The sequence below is a fragment of the Caloenas nicobarica genome, chromosome 4, assembly GCF_036013445.1.
Source record: "Caloenas nicobarica isolate bCalNic1 chromosome 4, bCalNic1.hap1, whole genome shotgun sequence".
Classification (NCBI taxonomy): domain Eukaryota; kingdom Metazoa; phylum Chordata; class Aves; order Columbiformes; family Columbidae; genus Caloenas; species Caloenas nicobarica.
This window is the reverse complement of record NC_088248.1, coordinates 34,767,017-34,787,561: the sequence shown is the minus strand read 5'-3', so window position 1 is coordinate 34,787,561 and position 20,545 is coordinate 34,767,017. Positions and strand designations below refer to the sequence as shown.

The 20,545-nt window shown below is 37.6% G+C and overlaps 1 protein-coding gene across 1 annotated transcript in view; it reads left to right on the top strand.

Annotated features, from left to right (window-relative positions):
- The window catches only part of PDGFC (platelet derived growth factor C), a 132,288-nt gene extending 113,283 nt beyond the window's left edge, over nt 1-19,005 (top strand). Inside the window, exons 4-6 of the mRNA XM_065634071.1 lie at nt 10,417-10,624; nt 16,526-16,743; nt 17,425-19,005. Of these exons, the coding sequence (XP_065490143.1) occupies nt 10,417-10,624; nt 16,526-16,743; nt 17,425-17,541 (543 nt within the window). The 3' untranslated portion in view covers nt 17,542-19,005. The remainder of the gene's footprint in view (nt 1-10,416; nt 10,625-16,525; nt 16,744-17,424) is intronic.
- The last annotated feature ends 1,540 nt before the right edge of the window (nt 19,006-20,545 follow it).

Here is a 20,545-nt window from a genome sequence, read left to right as displayed (position 1 = left end):
CTTTTGATCTGTACTTTAAAAAAATATTAGGATCTCATTATAAATACCGAGAAGAGAGATTCTCTTTATTGCTCTTTCTTAGTATTTGATACACGATTCTTATTAAGGTTTCCCTTCTAGAAAGGAATTGCAGGTGTAACACAACATTCATCAAAATAAGATGTTCTAGATAATACCATTTAATGGACAAAAATATATCAGTTGCATATATAAAGAAGAAATAATCAGATTAATCCAATAGAATTAAGTGTTGGATAGGGTATGTAATGATATTTATACATCTCTCTTATTGGCTCTACACATTTTTCCATTTAAGTTTATATTCACAGAATGAAGATAAAGCATTTATTCACAGTAGCATTTGAAAAACACTTCTTACTTGGCTGTCTACTCATACATGCATTCAAGTATCTTTGGATGTCCATGAAAGAATATTTTAGTGCAAAGCGTTGTTACTACTGTTACAGTCATGAAGTACCCTACTGCCTTAATCACAAGCACAATTCAAGCACAAAACAAAAAATAAGTTACCTCAAGAGCTTGTCGTTGAAGTACAAAAAGGTGGTAGTGGGTATACGCAGAAAGCAATGAAGCACTAAAGGACTGAAGAAGTAGTTTTAGAAGGGTCTCTGTAGAGTTCTACTTTAGCTCCTCAGTGAGAGCTGCGTGAGGAGAAAACAGCAGAGAATCAATTCAGAGTTCTGCCCTGGAAATAGGTATGAGACTGCAGATGGCCTTTAACAATGAGAGGTGGTAAATTAGCACAGGATAAACTTTAAATCTCATTAAATACTATGACGAGTAGTTTGTATAGTAAGGAAGAGTTGTATGAAGGTGAGAACAGAAATACTATTTAGGAAAATACTTTGCGTTTTCAAAACTTAGCATCCAGGAACCAGCAGCACTCCTGTGTGGTGTTAACCTGCTGCCCTGAGCAGAAGACTGCTGACAACCTCCACTGCAAGTGAGTCAAACAAACTTTTAGCAAGTGCTTATAATGGACACGCGTTCCCTCACATGTTCAACACACCGAAATGATTTATTGCAGATGCTAATTTGTTTAGGACAGTTTTGTGAATATTAAAAAAATGTTATCAGACTTGGAGATGATGATTTCTCAGATGCTGGGGTTTTTGCTTGCTTTAGCACTATACTGCAAGCAAAAGACACATTCCAGGACTTTCTCCAAACAAAGATTATATGACATTAGGTGACAAACTATATTTCAGTAAATTATTTTGGAACATTGTTTTGCCTATACACAGTCTATTTTTAGGCTGTTTTCAGCAGGTAGTTTGTAGAAACACACACACACACACACTTCAACTCTTTAAAATGCATATGTAGATATTAGTATTGCCCCTGATCTGAATTAGACTAAATGTTTTTTATTAAGCATTCAAATAATACAAGAAAGAAAATTATGTACTGGATTTTTAACTTTTTAAAGTTGCAACTATAGTCCTCTTATACACATGCATGAGGTAAATAAACTCCTAATTAGTTTTAAATGTATTTCATATGTTTGGTTTGTGAATGTTGTAATGCAAGTTTCTCTGAAGCTCAGAAATCAAATATTTTGTAGTTGTTACTACGATACAAAAAGTAGACTTACTTTTTGTTACGGCATGTATATATAGTTGTACGGAGTGGGGAGAGCTCACTGTAAATTTTGGTTAAAGTCTCATTTAGAAGAGGGAGATGTATAAACAAGAAGATAATGCTCACTAAAAATTACGGGTTTGGAAGTAGTTATGGTTTAGATATTACTCTGCTACAAGTATACTTTACAGGAATAAAACCGCATGGATTATTATTACCTAAAATTAGTTTGCATATCTACAGTCATCTGAAAAGAACCAAAAAGACAAGTTGTTTGAGGAAGGGACTCTAGATGGAGACTAACATACTGATTTTGCTTCAAAACTTTTTATGCCATGAAGATAGTCTATGCCATAGCTTGTTCTACACTATTAGACTTGATTCATTACAGACTGTTTAGTTTTAAATGCACCCTGTACAATTCAGTACATCAGGACATGCTTTCAGAATAAGGCCAAGAGTCTGGCCACTGAGTTGTAATATGTCGAAGTCATGAGAGGTCTTATGTTTCTTTGAGTCTTCTATCCATAATCTTATAATTCAGTACTATGGCCACAAATTCCTAATGTAAGCAAATATGGTCAAAACCTATGGCAAAGGTAGTAAGGCATCAAAACCTGACTCCTCTTGCAGGTAGCAGGCTCAATCTCCAAGCTGTGTGGGTTCTCGGGTTTGCAGGGGTTGTACGCTTCATGCTTTGAGACCTCTGCAGTTGCCAGATATGCTGGCAACACAGCTTTCAAGCAGAATTGTTTACATCTCTTCTCTCCTTAATTAACCAAGAGAATAAATCAGTGAATGAAACTTCTCGCCCAAAAGAATACACAAGTCACTAGATCATGTTTTAAAAAACCAAATACTTTCTGTAGAGGACAGGAGAGAGAAATTTAGTAATTTTTTAGTGCTTATGAAACCCTGATGAACTCATGTGCGCTGCTTTGGTGAGACTTACTAGATGCACAGAAAAAAATCCATAATTCCATGCAACTGCATCCAATAAAGACAGTTCTCCATGTGTATATATTTGCTAGGAATAGAAAACACTACAACTACCATGATGAACTGTGTTAACAATAAGGTGTTCCATACAATACAGTACTGTGAGAATTAATTTTCTTGTTGCCTTTAAAGGGAGCTAGTGTGGATGATTGCTGAAACATGTGATCACAGGAAAAAGCAAAATGTATTCTCATACACATATACACACATATATATGTGTACACCTACGTGATTATAGATCACTAATTTATTGAGAAAATCAACCAAATCACTGAAGTTTTTAAAAAATGTCTTCCAGAGGTTATTGCTATTGACGCCATCCTCTGAGAGTTAACAATCCTGTTCCAGTTATGTGTCATCTTTGTTTCCACAGGAGTGGTTCTCACACCTATGCTGTGTGTTTCAAAGAGTGTCAGGGTGAACAGGCTTCAGGCAAAAAGCTGCGTTTTGCCAGGAGAAAGCTGACGATTAGTGACATCCTGCACTATTTTCATGCTGCTAATTTCCTTGAGAGCATCTCTCAGTTGTTTCCAGCACAATTAGGATTCCAGGCCTTCTCTGTGAAATGCACAGAAACTCTGTTTGAGGGAATATTTAAAACTTAAAAAAAATATATTTTATCTCAAAACTTTAACCTGAGGAAACGTTAGGCTGCTCCTGACTCTACTTCTACACATCTTTATTCCTATATTTACATTGGTGAGAGGCAAAAGCAGAAAGGCACAAACGCATTCGCTTCCCCTTGTGACCTTTCTCCTGTTGGCAGTTAGGGCAAGGAGTGTAGAAATGATGCACAGTTTGGGAAGCAACGCTCAAAATGTGTAACAAAAATGCAACACCATCTTTGTCTGGCTTTAAGATGTAAATTGGTGCAAGCACACAGGTACTCAGCAAATAAGGTCCTCCCTGAGATAAAAGGAAAGCCCTGTATGTGTACGAAGAGAGGCTGGACAAACTTCAGGTAGGCGGTTGTAGCACAACATAAGAACGGAACATTTAGGGAGCCTGTGAAAAGCAGAGAGCTGGAGGCCCAGCAAGGAAAGAAGGGGCCGTCATCCTGCGTTCTGGATCTCACGTGCAGTAACTGATCAAATTGAGGAGGGGTGGTGCCCCTACCTGTATGTCATTTGACTGGCGGAAGTTAGCGTCCCTGAAGTGAGGTTAGCTGGACAAGATGCCTGTTTACTTCAGTGCCACGAGAGCTTAATTTACCAGACTACCTACTCAGCAGCCCCGGAGGTCCTGTGTCTGTCGTGCAACCATTCTCACTGCTGTGACAGTAAGTTCAGCTGAAGAAGAAATACAGCAATGGATGGGAACTGCACCGGCCTTCCTGGCTTCCATATCTGTCACATGCAAGTAAACAGCCTTGCCTTATTCCCTGGCTTTGGCAGACTAAATTTATTATCTGCCTTTGCTGCTTCTTTTTTTCATTCCTTTGCTGGAGGCACAAAAATAGGATCCTGGAACTTGATTTCTCTACTCAGGTGGTTGCTCACAGGCCCAGCTACAGTTCGTCTCTGCTTCCTTGTATGTTGCTACTTGAACAGGACTAACATTTTGCATAGCACTGGTGCAGGTTCATAATTTACAGAGAAGATGTCTTTACAGGTGAGAGACTTTCACAAATGCATTAGCTTTTTGTACCACATACATGCAAGCAAGTAAAAGTTTGTGCTTTTTCAGGTAGGTCAGGATTTCTAGAGGTTTTTCATACTTACTGGTGTATATACTCATGGGAGAAAAAAGAAAGAGGTAATTGTTATGCCAAGAAGCTTCTATGTCCTCAGGGCAAACTCGAGAAGAGTTGGATATCTGCTCTCTCGTAGCTTCTAATGAACGGCTACCCGTGATTATAAAGGAAAAACACAGGCTTTCTTTATTGTGAGTGTTACAAGAATGTGCATGTACTGTTAGTTTCAAGAGCATATCTCTAAATCTAAGCAGGACTTGGAGTGTTCCTGTATAATAATTAAAAAAAAAAAAAGCTGTAAGGATATTTCGTTAGAAGAAATATGTTATTTCTTTCAAAGTGCTAATCCTGGTTGCTTTTCGGAGCTGGGCAGATTCTTCTGAGGTTTTCTTTATTGCAGAGTCCTTTCTGATCTGATTAAACCATGCTGATGTTTAATAGTTTCTCCAAACTCTGCCAACGATGAATGGGTTTTCACTTATAAACTGCTTGACAATGTTTTCTTCAAGACAAGAAATGAAAAAAATGGGGATTTCTTTTGTGGGGAGGGAATTATTTTAGACATATTATTCACTACTTGGTAAATGTCCGGTCATGCCAAGTATTTGACTCACTTGTTTTTGTTGTTCTAGTCTTAACTCAGGGATTGCGTTATTAAACATGAAATTCCTCATTCCTGGCTGCAGCACACTAACAAAATTACTTCTTGCCTCCCCTTTAACTGGAAGAGGGTAGTGTCAGTAACTTGACAGTCCTATCCAATGAGAAAGGAGCAAAAAGAAGGCTTTGCTTAGATTGCAATGGCGCTTAAGAGTTGGTCTTGTGCAGATTGTAGATGAGTGCTGTTTTGTTCTGAATTATTTATCCCTGGAGTAGGTTCAGTGCAAGGAAAGAACGGATGGATACTGGCAGAACAGGTTATAATGTACAGTTTCATGGCCAGAGTTTTACCTTTTATTTCTCTAAAATACTTCTGGATTCTTCAGATAAACTGGTAATGGGTATCTAATAAATGTTCATTGTATTCATACTCTCATAGAACTTGTGAGATCAAGGAATTCCCTTTGTGCTTATTCTACAGATTTGAGAAGGCTGTGTTCCGAACCTGCATGCTATGAAATTCCTGGTGCTAGAGTGAATCTCAGAAGATTTGTGTTAGCAGCTGCTGTGCGTTTGGTTGTCATGGCTTAGCTGTTGGAGCTCTGTGCTGTGAATAAGATTGAGGTTAAAGAGAAATGAAAATGAAAAATATTCTTTTTCAGCAAGATTACTTCTTGTGTACGATGCAGCCACATACACAGTCATGCTGGTGTAGCAAGGAGGTGCTACTGCCGGATGCTTTACACAATGAAGCTGTGGCCTAAATACTGTGCTCAGGATCACACAGGAAATATGTGTCAGAACAAGAAATTAATCACAGGTCTTCAAGTTAGGCTACATGCTAACTAATCCTTTAGATTTGAGCTTCAGCTAGGTGATTTCAAATCCATTTTTTGCAGTTTTTGTTCAGATTTACTGCTTTGCTGATGGTTGCCTTCTTATTCTACTTATAAGGATGTCCTACTCTTTGAGAAAGAGGGTAGATGGAGTACCTTTGATTCCTTTAATAGGTCACAACTAACATTGTGAGCACCCTAAAATAAATTCTACTCCCTAAGTTTATTCTGGGATACTGTTGTGTATAAACTTCAGGGCTGGGTAATTTTGTTAGTCCTTATATAAGTTAGTCTTTATATTATTTTCTTCTTTTTTTTCCAAGCCCATATCTTAAACTGTTGGTTAAATTTTGTCTATTTGCCTGTCTTTTACACTTCTAAACACCCTTGGGGATTTTGAGAAGATTGTTTTGATAGACTGACATGCACATACAGAAATACAATTTTAACAGACCTAATGAAAATTCTGTTTCATCCAACAGTAATTGTCAATCTTGACTGTTCTACGGGACAGCAGAAGCCTATGTTTTCTACTCTGGTTTTCATCCTGAATAATTTTAACTAACAGTAAAGATGCAACTGTTTGGCTCTATCTTGATTTTAAACATGTTTATATTTATTAAAGTAAATTGAAATTGTTTCCTGGGCACAAAAAACAAAACACAGGGTGTTTTGTTTACTAGAGGAATCACATTAAAATGCAGAACTACTTGATGTATTTTAAAAATCTGTCTGGACAGAAATTATTCATGCTCGGGTAAAAAATAAAAAAGTTGTCTCAAGCCTGGAACATTGGTATTAATCAAGGACGTGCTGCTATGACAGAAAAAATGTTTACCATCAATTAGTATTTATTGTAAAAAAGCTTGGAGAACATCACTTCCCGGTAAGTGGTCTCTGTCAAGAAAGTTATTCTGAATAGCTGTCTGTTCCTAAGCAAGTGTGTGCTGTCTTGGGTTATGTCTGCCCTGTCAGATAAAGAGATGTCCGTTATATTACAGGTTAGCTATGTGTTGGCTGACCTGTTAGGGGAGACGTGATATAGTTCTGTGGAGTTAATCAGGTGATGCGAGCTATAGAATAGACGTGCAGTTGTCACAGAGCTACTTCATTGTAAAATCATCTTCATTTTCTCCATCAACATTACGCAGCAGAACAGCTAGAGCTTGTTGGTGGTCCTCCTGTGAGGCTTTCACACCACCATTGGGCAGTGACGTTGCATCTCTGAGGCCATGGGCAGAGCAGGAATGTCAAGAGAGCTGCAGATTAAAATCTGGGCACATGGATTTTTATCTGAGATTATTTAATTGGAAGGAATTATAACAGAAGTGATGGACTTGTTATAAAGTGAGGGAAAGCTCCATTTAAGGAGCATTTCAGCATTTTTGAAGTTGCAACTGTGATGTAACATTTCAGAGTTATGCTGAAGTTTTGTATTTGCTTCATCTAAAAGGTATGCGCCATCAGTGAAGCTGGGGTTTAATTTCTTGCATTGCCATTTCTCCCGGTATCTTCTCTGAGAGTAAAACCTTACTGCAGCTGTAAGCATTGCCTATAGAACACAGGAAAATCTTCAAGAAAGCCAAGCGAAATTATAAATTTTATAAAATTCCAAGATATAATTTTATTCAAAGAAAGGAGTACCATTTATGCCGCCCTGGATGGCCTATCCAAAAGGTTTAAATTATAAAAAAGTAGTACCTGTTAGCAAGTAAAAGCAACGTAGAGTATAATTTGAATTACCATTTATATTAAACAACTTATTGCATTGAGATTTCATAAAGGTTATTATGTTATAAATTACAGCACTTATAGCTTTATGACATCAATAATCTTTAATCTTTGGCACATTTTAACTGTCATTTAAATTTACTAAATTAGGAGATTATTGGGAAAAACATTCTTAATCTTGAGATTTTAACTACTTTATTCTAAAATGTTAATCTTCAAAGTTGTGCAATTTTGTTACTTCAATTACTTTTTCTTCATGTTTTGGTTTGCTGTGAGAATAATTAGAAAGTGATGACAATTTTAATTGTGTTACCATTAAGGGCAATGATTCACCATATCCTCATAATGTTTTAACTGAGGTGAATGCACACTGAATCCAGAATCCAATAAATAGATGGATTAGTTCCTATATATGCATTGCTAAGTGTACATGTTCTAAGTTGTAAATGTGGGAATAGATTCTAGATGAATGGATTTTCATCTGGAATCCATCTATTTCATTGGCATCAAAAAATCCCAGTACAAGTAAGACACCAAAGTAAATTCTTCAGCTGGAAGCAAAATAGAAGATTTTTTTTTCATCAGATACTAGTTCTACCATTTGATCCTTACTTTGTTTTTCACCGTAGCAAAATCCTACACCTTCAAACCAGGAAATGTGACCATTACAAATACATCATTGTGGAGAAAAACAGGAAGAAAAATTTTGGAATATTTATTTTTTTGACCATCTGAATTATAGTGTCACAGAACTATTTAGAAACTTGCTGAGTAGCATGTTTTGCTAAGAGCAAATATTTAAATTACAGACCAGAATCTGTTACTTTATTATCATAACCTAATAGATGGAGCAACATGTTATTATTTTTTTTGTGGGCAATGCAGAGAAGAGGAAAATAGATATTTTAACTTTTTGAAATCCACATTCATCCAGAATGGGAATCAACTATCTCACTCACTCTATGGAAACAATACTAGATTAGCAAAATGAAAATATGGTAAAAAGTTAATAGTAGCAGCACACTAGATCTACATTTTGTATTATCTTTGCAAAACTCCCAGTTAAAAAGCAGCACAAATCATTCTAATGACTGCATTTCTTGAAGATGAAGAGAGAAAAACCCTTGGACCAAAAAATAGGAAGGGCGTGGTGGTTACTTTCATTTGCTGCCCTTCAACCACACACTTAGCTGCATATTTAATAGAATTGAGAACAGGGAAAGGAAAATTAAAATATTGGTATGAAATACAGCTATCACGAGTGTATGTATTTTAGAAAACTGCTATTTCGTATGTAGTGTTGCAAGGATTATTTTAGTAATTTTTTTTTTTCCTGCATAACTGTAAACTTCTCATCAGTTTCCCTGATCATTTCGAAAAAGTGAATACAATTGATTTGACATTACAGGTGGAAAAAAATTACAGTATTTCTACACTTCACATTACAGTACCAAGAGTGCCATTTTGGCACTAACTGGCTGAGGATTTTTAAATATATAAAAGTACATATTAATAAATATAAATAAATATATATGTAGATGTTGTGCAATACTAACAGGCACTGCACACGGAACGGACAAGAAGCATATTAGTTCACTTATTGGAGGATAATTCAGTCCTTCATTCTTAATATTATGTTATAGGATCGTTGTAGGAAAATTCAGCAAGGAACCTCAGGGGGTTTCCAGTGTAACCTCCTGCTCAGAGTAGGGTCAGTTCTGAGGTCAGACCATTGCTCAGGGCTTTATGCAGTCAGGTATTGAAAACCTCCAGTGAGGGACACTGTGCAGCCTCTCTGAGAACCTTTTCCAAAACCTGACTGTACTTACAGGAATAAATTTTCCCTAAATCTTATATGGACTACAGTAGTGATGCATGAAGTACTGTCCATGTAAGTTCGAGATTTCTTGTCCTTCTCGTCCCTTAAATCAGCTCTGCATGCAAATCTTTCTTCATCCTTCTTACATGATCCAGATAAATTGCTCTGGTGTAGTACTGTGGCCAAAATGTCTGTAGTGATGTCTGCCTATATAAAAGCCTAAATAAACTTATGATGGTTCAGCAGCAGCTTCCTTCTTGGACTTCCCTTTCTGCCTTTTTTTCTTCTTTTGAAAATACAAATTAATGCATAATTTTTAAATGCATTGCAGAGTGAGCAAATCCAGAAGTCTGACTTTGCTTGAATTGCCTGTGACTGAGTACCCCTGATCCAGTGAGTCTGTCAGTACAGTTTGTGCTGTGGGAAAGTACATAGACTTTTTTCAGTTCTCAATTTCAGCATCTGAGTATTTTCGGTATCCTTGGGAACATGGGGGTTTTTTTCTTCTGAAGGGAGAAATAATTACAGTAATGCCAGATGTTGTTATTACTCTGTTCATTATTGTTTAAACAGAAACATAATTCTCCGTGCTGTATGAAACGCAACTGGTGCTTTTTTTTTCATCTACAGATGAGAGTGGAGCAGGAATATTTGCTAGCTTTGTACTAGGGTATGTTCAGATTTTACATTGAAAGACAAGATGACAAAGATTATGGCTGTTTCAGAGGAAAGGCAGCATTGGAAATGTATGTTTCCTCAGATTTCTAGGAGGTTACAATAATTGCCTGTAATGGGGCTGTATTTTCAAATCACTCTCTGGTCTGTTTCTAAAATCTTGTCCATCATTCAGTGGACTCCTTCAAAGAGCAGGTACAGCGGCATGCTATCTTCAAGGCTAGGAATGTAAGAAGTGGGAAATCTGTCTAGTGGAAGTTTGTTTACAATTATCGCTGAAGAATAATTAGGTACTTTTTGACTCTTGCCATTTGTCTTATTAGGTAAACTGTACATTGGAAACAAGCTAGCCACTTATAAACTTTCCCAGCTCTGTAACTTCATAAAGTATAGCACTTCATCAAAGCAGATCCATTAACCCTCTGACTGGTACTCTTCTCTTCTCTTGGCTTTGATTGCAGCACCACACAGAAGCACCGAGCCCATCATTGCTGCCCCCATCAGCTCTACCGCTGGATGTATTAAACAATGCTGTTGCTGGATTTAGCACTGTGGAAGAACTCATCCGGTACCTTGAACCAGATCGGTGGCAACTGGATTTGGAAGATTTGTACAGACCAACGTGGCAACTTCTTGGAAAGGCATATATTCATGGGAGGAAATCGAGAGGTAAATTACTCTTCTGTCTGGCCTTGCAAGGGAGGACGTTAGAAATACAGCAGAGGTCATTGTTTGTTAGCTATTCTCACTATTATCTTATCTGAAAAAAGGACAATAACTAAACTCAAAACTTAAAGGAATTTAGCAGGATAAAGTAACAAGTGGGGGTAGGGGGAGAATAGAAGCAGACAGAGCATTTTTCTGTACGGAACCTGGGAGATCTTTATTTCCACAAAGTAGCAGAGCATCACTGGTGGGTAACATAATCTGACTTCGTGGCTTTCTTTTTTTATGGAGAGCAAAAACTTTGTTTTTCATTTGGGATAGGTAATTTCTTACACTTACTGTATCATGTGAATGGTTGGTTTATTTCTTTAGAATTGTTCCAGTCTTTATACCATATGAATTGAGAGCAATGAGCTAAATATTCCTCTTCCACGACACCTCATGAAATCCCTGTGTCTATACTCTGTTTGGTGCCCCAGTCGTCAACTTAATCAGATATAAAGCAGATTATGTACTTCAAGACTTGTGGAGCTATTTCTTGTTCAGCAAGTCATTTTCTTCCATCTACGTTTGACATTAATGAATTTTCTACTGCATATTATCCAGATACTGCCCACTATCTCATGTTTATGGACTCCATGCAGTCAATACCACCTTCCTTGCTCGCCGTAACTGAATAGACTCCTCTGTTGACAAGCATAAACTAGATTATCGTCTGATGAGCAAAAAAAGGGAGGAACTAAAACCTTTCGTAACTTAAATTTCAGTTTTTGACAGCAAATTCTTGGATCAGGGTCTAAAAATTGACCCTTCTACCCTATCTGTATTGCTACAGTTATGCACACAGCAACTAAATCAAGAGTCAAAGAGGAGGAAATCTCTTTAAAACCTTTCAGCGATGGAGCATGCCTTTCGGGTAGTCATTTAAGACTTTCCTAATGAAAGAGATTCAGTATTTGCCAAATTTATGCATAAGCATACAGTAAGTGGGAGAAAAACAAAATGTAATTTGTGAAACCTTACATAAACTAAAATGCAGGCATTGGATAACATCTATAACAAAAGCAACTCCATGCAAGACATATCTTAGAAAGAAACTACCACAGTAAATCTTTTAAAGACTTCTCATTAGATGCTGAAATAGATTTTCCACTGAATAAACATATCACGGTATTGCCACATTTGTCTCTGAGAGACCACCCTCAGACTGCATTACTGAGTGTGTAATCTAATAGTCTGAGGTGGAAAATATGTCCAGTTGAGATGACATGGTATTAACTGTTAGGTGTATTCAATAGATAGGGAAAGCAAACTTTTTAAAAATGTTATTCCTTCTAGTAGCGTCTTTGCTCTATTTAGAAACCTTTATACAAAATGTTTGGGAGAAGTGCATGCCCTAACATGTTTGGTTTTTTTCAAACTCTTTGATTCTATAATTAGATCAGTTTTATTTTTGCAATATTTCAGTTTAAAGGCTAAATTACCGTCTTGCTATCATAGACAAGCATTAGTTTGCATCTAGATTAAATGAAAATGTAATTAAAAGTGTAAGTTACTTTATACAGAGAAAAGTATTGTCCTCTACTCCCACTTAATAATTCATATGAAAAAGACTATATTTAGACAACCTAAATTCCACAGTACTTCTGTGTCTGATGTTTTCCCTGGATAAAATGCTTCCAAAAACTTCTAGCCAGGAAAGAAGAAACATCAAGTTCAGAGGCTTTGATCTCTAAATATAGTCCTAAATTCTTTTATACTATTAAACATACTTAAAATATATTTTGCTGTGCAAAAAAAATGATCCCATCACTTCCCACAGAAATCTATACATAATCATTAGACTGTATTCTGACATCTGCTTAAGAAGAAGAGTAACAATCCAACCATAGTCCTTAGTAGATGCTCTTCTCATATTGTTATGTGACTTTTTGTTTGGTTGGTTTTTACTTCTCATTTGGGATTTTGTAACAGCCCTGTCCTATTGCAGGAACCATTAAGTAACTCTCAGGAACATGTCAAAGATGCTTAAGAATGAAAACCAACCTGCTGCTATCTGTGCCCACACAAAAGTGCCCCAACCAGAATTTAACTTGTTTTGTTGATGTTGAGAGCAGCATTCAGCTGGAAAAAATGTTTGGGAAAGAGGGTTTCCTGTGGTACTCGGTACACGTCCCAGAAGCTGCATTGGCAATTGGAGAAGACAGTTACATTTAGGCTGGTGTGAAAATGGATTACTTCAGTTGTATGTGCCAGTGAAGGAACACTTTTGAAATAGACTTTACTGTAGATCTACCTGCATCTACTTTTTTTTATCCCTCTTTTCCTTCTCCCCTTATTTTATTTTAGTGTTTCCCATTCATGTGCTACTGCAGAGCCTTCCATTCCTCCTGAGCTAGTGCTAGACAAAAGAACTTTGACTGTTGTGTCAAACATGATACATGAGTGGAAGCCAAGTTGAAGGAGTGTTTAAATGTTCACATTATAACAGGTACTGTAACTCAGTGCACGTGGGAAATCCACATAACCTTTTATTGTGGTTAAGTAAACACTTTTAAGGGAATATATACATTCTCTCATCTAGCTTCATGCCCACAGTGTGTTAAAATAAATTTTGGACAGACAGATACTCTTTGAAAAAATAACAGCTTCATTCACACACTTCAAAGAAGTGATTATATAAGCACTAGATAAATTTGCCACAGACCTTTTAATGAAATTGAATTACATAAGGCAGGGCAAGGGTTCATTGTGAGGTATAATAGCAATATACCTTAGTACACTGTAAAGCATGAAAACAAAACATGACGTTTTTCATCTCTCCTGAAGCCTGTCGTAACAGTAAGGCCCACTCAAAGATATCTGCTAAGAGCTGTTTGTGTGTTTTTCCACAAAACATTTTTAAAATTTGGGTCTGTCAGTCTGAGGGGCTTAGTTCAAATTTGTTCCAATTTTGTGACAAAATGTGTAATACACTTGCTGCTCGTTTTAGTGCATTGCCCTTTCCTCTGTGTCGTAACTACAGCAAGTATCAGCAAATGGATCTGTCCTTCAGCTGCTGCCAGTAGGCCAGAGGCAGTGGAGAAGCACCAGGCCCCACAGGCAGCTCTCCCACTGGTGGGTGGACTGGCTGGACCAGACATCTGTACCCAGCTCCCCTTTTCCACTTCTGATGGTGAAGGGCTGAGCAGCAATTGTGTTAGGATGCCTAAGCTCAGCTTCTTGACATTCAGTGTACCAAGCATGTCAGCCTCTGTAGAAATCTACCAGTAGAAAGTACTAGCAGAACTAGCATTTCTCTCTTTGTGTTTTAGGCATTTTATCCTCATTCAGACAGTTCACTTATTATACGTTTGAAAATGTAACAGAAGCACTCCATTCTTCTTGATTGATGGAGGTAGACATGTCCACCCTCCAAATGACTCAGCCTAGAGCTATTAGCTGATCAGAAGAGTTTAAGTCATTTCTAATTTCTCACAGTGAATCTCTCCCCTGGATGTTTTGTCTCTCTTTTCCTTTGCTCCCTTCTCAGCTTTCCCCAAGGAATGCTCTTTCACTGTGGGAGGCAGGCTGGCGTCCTATCAGTAACTTTATTGGAGTTTTTACACACTCCTTGCTTTTAAAAATCAGATTGTTTATTTAGGAGCCTGTGTTAACCTGATAGTGATGGAATGAAGTGCCTCAGCTTGGCATTCACTGTAAGTGCAAGCACAGAAAAAGCTTCAGTGTGTTTAACTGACCTTTCACAACAATAAACCCTTACTTATGGATGACAGTGTATGGATATGGTCTGCAAAGGAAATCTTTGAAGAAACATGGAATGAAATTGCTGCCCAAAGATCTGCTCCTGGGACAGTAGTAGTGAGCATTTCTACTAGAGAAATGCAACTTCTAAATTATTTTTATTTCCTAGGTGTTTAAACAGAATTGAGAGTTATTATCTTGCCTTGATAGGCCGAAGTTCTCCTTGGTGACCTCTAGAGGCTTTTTACGTAGTCAGTAGAGGGGAAAAAAGTTCTTCTCTAGAGTGTGATTCAGATCAGGAACATATTTTAGCTTTGAACAAACGGCTAGCAATAACTATAAAGTATTTGTCAAGTAATATCAGTGCACTAGGATTTTTTTCCTAGTTTCTTCTTGATAAAACAGTCGGTTTAAAGCTCTTTGCTGCTTTGCTCAAGACCTCTACTTCAGTCATCTCAGTAGCCATATTATCACAGACTTTTCTCTTTTCTTTTCTTTTCTTTTCTTTTCTTTTCTTTTCTTTTCTTTTCTTTTCTTTTCTTTTCTTTTCTTTTCTTTTCTTTTCTTTTCTTTTCTTTTCTTTTTTCTTTTCTTTTCTTCTTCTCTTCTTTTCTTTTCTTCTTCTCTTCTTTTCTTCTTCTCTTCTTCTCTTCTTCTCCTCTTCTCTTCTCTTCTCTTCTCTTCTCTTCTCTTCTCTTCTCTTCTCTTCTCTTCTCTTCTCTTCTCTTCCCTTCCCTTCCCTTCCCTTCCCTTCCCTTCCCTTCCCTTCCCTTCCCTTCCCTTCCCTTCCCTTCCCTTCCCTTCCCTTCCCTTCCCTTCCCTTCCCTTCCCTTCCCTTCCCTTCTCTTCTTTCCCTCTCCTCTCCTCTCCTCTTCTCTTCTCTTCTTTCCCTCTCCTCTCCCTCCCCGCCCCCTCCCCTCCCCTCCCCTCCCTCCTCTCTCCTCTCTCCTCTCTCCTCTCTCCTCTTCTTTTCCTTTCTTTCTTTTCCTTTCTTTCTTTTCTTTTCTTTTAACCAGATAGACTGCCCCTGTGAATTAACCATTATTTCTGTTCCTCGATGATGGTAGGTTTGGAGAGAAACCATTCAGACAAAAGATCCCAGATTCTGATCATTAGAGTCTGGCTTTTCTAAAATAAATGAAATTATATTCCTTTTCACCAAAGAAAAATACGTATTAATTTTTTCACTAAACCAATCCCATTTTTTTCAGTCTTAACAGATTCTTTCAAGGCCTGTCTTGTCTTAGCTATGTAGCTAAGGTGAACCTAAAGGAGCTTGCCCTGTTTCAGATCTGTTCATGAGCTTGCTGTTCAACCATTGGCATAGTGAAGCTTTAGTGTGATACAGTGGAACCAATTTATAGGGAAACTGGCGCCAAGTATTAATATCTTTAACTTGCACTTCAAGTTAGGTGCTTATAAGGAGGACCTGTATTTTATTTAAGACATATCAAGTGAAAATGAAACCCAGAGTAGCAACAGAAATTCATATATATGCTGCTATGAAGGAAAAAGGGAAAAACGGAGTGTACCAATAGTTATATAGGTACACATGCTTGTGGACTTATTTGTTGTCTGTACAGTATTCACTGATGACAAATAACTTTTTGAAGTTGGTAGTGCATAGAAGTGTGTTCTTCTTAGATATAAATGGTTTGATTCTTCCATATATTTACACCACCACTGCAAAGAAGCAATAACTGAAATTTTAGCAGGGAAGAAGTTTGAATGCTTTATGTGAATGAATTAAAAATATGTTTTGAGGTTTGCAGGATTCTTAATTTCTGTGTGTGTTTCTTCAATCCAAAATTAATATAGAATAACAACACTAGAGCTCAGAGTATGAGCATGAACAAAGGGAACTCCATTAGGGTTGCCTTGATAAAACATTTATTGGAATATAGTAGCCAAAGCTTGCTTTGTTTATATTGAACCAGCTCTTCCAGGGCTATAAATAACTAGTGAATACTCCTATACAATAATCATTTGATTTAGTTTTCATGGTATTAATCTAACGGCAGTATTATACTTGTGTGCTGAACCTGTACCACCTGCACAAAAACGAACTTTCCTCAAGGGTTCTGCATTGCTGAAGTTGGTTTACCATGATGAAGTTGGATTATGAATCAGAAAAGCACCACTTCGTTTGTCTCTTTGCAGTGGTCGATCTCAACCTCCTCAAGGAGGAGGTGCGGCTCTATAGTTGTACTCCTCGCAACTTCTCCGTGTCACTGAGGGAGGAGCTGAAGCGAACTGACACCATCTTCTGGCCATTGTGTCTTCTGGTCAAACGCTGTGGTGGAAACTGTGCCTGTTGTCATCAGAGTTGCAATGAGTGCCAATGTGTACCAACAAAAGTCACCAAAAAATACCATGAGGTACGCCCTTTTTTTTACATTTGCATGTTTGGAAATACCAAAATCCAACCAAGGAATTTATTTCTACTATAGGAATGCACAAATATTAATGTTTTAAAATTTTATGTAGTACACTAATAGTATTTTTTTTACCATTTTAATGAGGTGTTACATAAAAAAAAACGTAATACCTTCCTTGTTAAAGTATTCTTCTGTGGAACTATTAAGTCATTCCTGCAGTATTTGTTTACTGGTGCAGTTCAGACACATCCCAACTACACCTCCTTCTTCAGCTTTCTCTAGTGGTAGAAGTGAACTTTATGAAGGAACAGATATCTGTCCATTTCCATTGTTGTAAATCTGTACCTAAATTACTTATGATATAATTATTTAATAATTCCATTTGGTTAACTGTACCATTAGGCCTTAAATAAAATTAAGTAGAAATACAAATCTGCAAGACACTCTTCTTTGAAAAAAGCAAGTATCTGTTCAACATTTTTAATCAAATTCATACAGGGCTTCAGAGAAAAGCAGATATAATAATTAGTGGGTGGAATAAATGAAGAAATTCAGCTGAGGAAAACCTATTTCTTTTAATAGGTTTCCTGTCATCCAGTGTGTTTCCAGTGGAATCTAGCTCATAGTCAAGGTGTGCGGTGAAGCACTTACTGTTTTCTTGATGCTTGTCTTCTCCTTCAGGTTCTTCAGCTGAAGCCGAGGATTGGCGTCCGAGGATTGCATAAATCATTGACAGATGTACCCTTGGAACACCATGAGGAGTGTGACTGTGTGTGCAAAGGGAATACTGAAGGATAAAAATTATTTAATTGTGCTGTTTTCTTTCAAAGCACATTCAATCAATGGCTGATTCTATTATGGGGCTTGTGCATTATCTCCTCCTGTAATCTCAGTTGTTTGCTTTGGGGATCTTCCGTCTTCAAGATTCACAGTGAGCTCTAAAAAGAGGAGAAGCCAAACTGGGATTATATGTTGTGTGACAGCTCTGTTCGAAGGCCCAGTGAAAGGATGGGAGAAAGGCATCAATGAGGGATTTAAAATATATGTATTGTTTTTGTCCCCCACAATTTTATTGACAATACATGGATATATAATTTAGGAGTAAAAATAAAGTTAGAAGGCTCACTTCATGGAGACTTGATCCTGCTGGCTGTCGCATTTCTACAGCTCCAGTACATCTGGCCTCTGGTTGAAAACACCTGAAATCTTCCTTTCTGTGTTCAACTACTCCTAGGTACTCTAAATTGAAGCGTTCTCTGTTGTATAAACTTGGGGTAAAACAGACTGTATTGTTCCCAATCAAACTTAATTTGTCTAATGCTGGTAGGAAGGACTGGATTTTTCCATATGCTCTAGTAAAGCTCCTGCCTTTTAGAAAGAAGACTGGACAATAACGTGAGCTAAGGAAGCAAATATTGAAAAGAACAGCGCCTTTTTTCTTACTACTATGGCTGATGATTTTTTGTTTGTTTGTTATTTTTTATCGTGTACATTTTTATACTCTCCTTTTGACAATATAACTATTTGCTTTTCTAAACTTGTTAAATATATCTATTTTTACCAAAGGTATTTAATATTCTTTTTTTTATTACAACCTAGATCAACTATTTTTTAGCTTTGTGAGACTTTAAAGCCAGATTTATACAGCTGGAGTAACAGAGTAACAGAGATGTGGTTACAATGGGAAAGGAGCATGATGATTTCTTTGCAGTTTGTTGCTACACAGTGAAAAAATAGTTTTTTACCTGGATGCACAGTAATAATAAACAGGGATGTGTGGATGAAGCTCTAAGCTTGCTAGCTCCATGGCACTGAAAATATGAGAGACAGACATTACTCTAAGTGGTTTCAGAAGCTGACTCTAAAAATTCCCTCCCTCCATTCTGGCCTTTGTTCTGGTAGAAAAGAAATGAGCATAGATAGATGCATTCTGGTTTGTTTAACTCTTTAATTTCTTTAAAGTAGGATGATCTACAATGTAAGAAAAGCAGCCCAGTGGCTTGCAGCCTTCATGATGCATCAAGGTCATGGGAAGGCCACCTTGTTAATGTTGAAGTGTATGGTTTTCCATTGAAGGTTACAGCTGTTTAAGAACTGTTTGCTCACTCTTCAGTACAGTTTGATGAACTATGGTTTTGTTCTTCTGTACGTTATACTCATTAACCAATACACTTATCCCACCCTATGCAAATTGAAAAGGAAACAGTAAAAGTATTTTGCTTGTAAAATGCTTTAACATTATGCCTAGTTTATTTTTTTGACTATTGGATTTGCAGATTGTAATGAATCACCAAATAAAGTAATAATGCTAATTTTGGGAGAATAAATGTTTCTGTGTGGTTGCATCTTATATCTTTCCAATATACAATAACAGGAAAAGTTAAAGAGGGTGATTTTCTACTTACCATTTTGAATGTCAGTTATGAAAACAAGAGTCTTCTGTTACCAAGGCTTCCACTTGCTTTATTACTTCTACTTTCCTGTAGATCCACAAGAAGAAAAAGGGGGAAAAAAGAATGTGATGCTATTTGTATAAATATACAAAATGTTTAAAATTGTGTGCATGTGAAGCCATTAAATTGAAATAACACCTTCTGTTATTGTTTCCATCATGAAAATGAGTTCTCATGAAAATGTGAACGTTTTTGCAAGTTGGTATGACTTTGTGATATCAGTTCTGGAAAATTCTCAGGTGGCTTCTGATTCTGTCTTAAACTGATCTGTTCTGCCCCAAAGTCAAATATCTGGTGTAAATGTGGCATATAATTATCCACTTTGAACATTAACTCTGTATCAGAATGCAGAATTACAGCTCCACAAAAAACCTGATTTACTTGAACCTTAAGTCTTTGACCAGAAAAAAAGGGTGTTTTGCAGGGATGTTGGGGCTTTTTTTTTGCTTTAATATTGTCCCCTTTTTTGTGATTTAAAGCGTTTTTGAAAAGCAAGTTGAGTTAAAAGTAGAAATCATAGACTCTGGCATCATAATTGAAAAATGTAAATCTGTTACAGAAAACTCTGGTGTAGGAAATGCAAGAGGTCTTGTCCTTTCTGTAGACCTGCTAGTGGAAGACGGCATGGCATTCATTTTCGGGCAGGTATTTGATGGCAGTGGAGGAGTGGGGAGTTTCTAGAGCCATACACAGGGTATGGAGGATAATGTTTTCCAAAAATCTTATGTTTTTTCTATTGTCCCTACCCCCAGGTTTGACCTACTTTCTTCCTTGCCAATTTCTTGCACCAGTTTCCTTCCCAATGGCTTGTGTTTGAACTGCTGCATTTGAACTCCTTATGCCTTCGCTCTTTACCTTTGTTTTCACAGTGCTGTGTCTGTCATCTAGATCCAAAATCACCATCCTTCCTGTTTTCTGTCCTCTTGTCGTCCGTTGTTAAGTTCATTCCCGTGTGCTTGGCTCCACGCTGAAGCTGTGTCTTCAAACTGCCACTGCTCAGACCTTGTTTTTCCCCCTCCCCTCAGGTGCTCAGGGAATGTAGCACTCCGCCTCTTCCCTAGCTTGAAGAGCATGGATGGGGTCCCTTGTTTGAAAGGACAGGATTTAGGAAAGGGTGACATGAGGTAAAATACATGGGACGAGTCAAAGGAAGGGGAGGGGGAGTAGGTGGGCTGGGCCCGGACAGGGAGCTGGGGGGAAACAGAGCAGACAAGGACAAGAAAGAAATGGTGCTGATGATCCTGGTCTCCTAATTTGCTGAGAGCTGCCCCACGGCGAGGCCCGTATCTCCCTGACATGTTCCTCCCTGGGCAGCTTTGCCAGCCCAGGGACATGGCCATCCTCGGCCA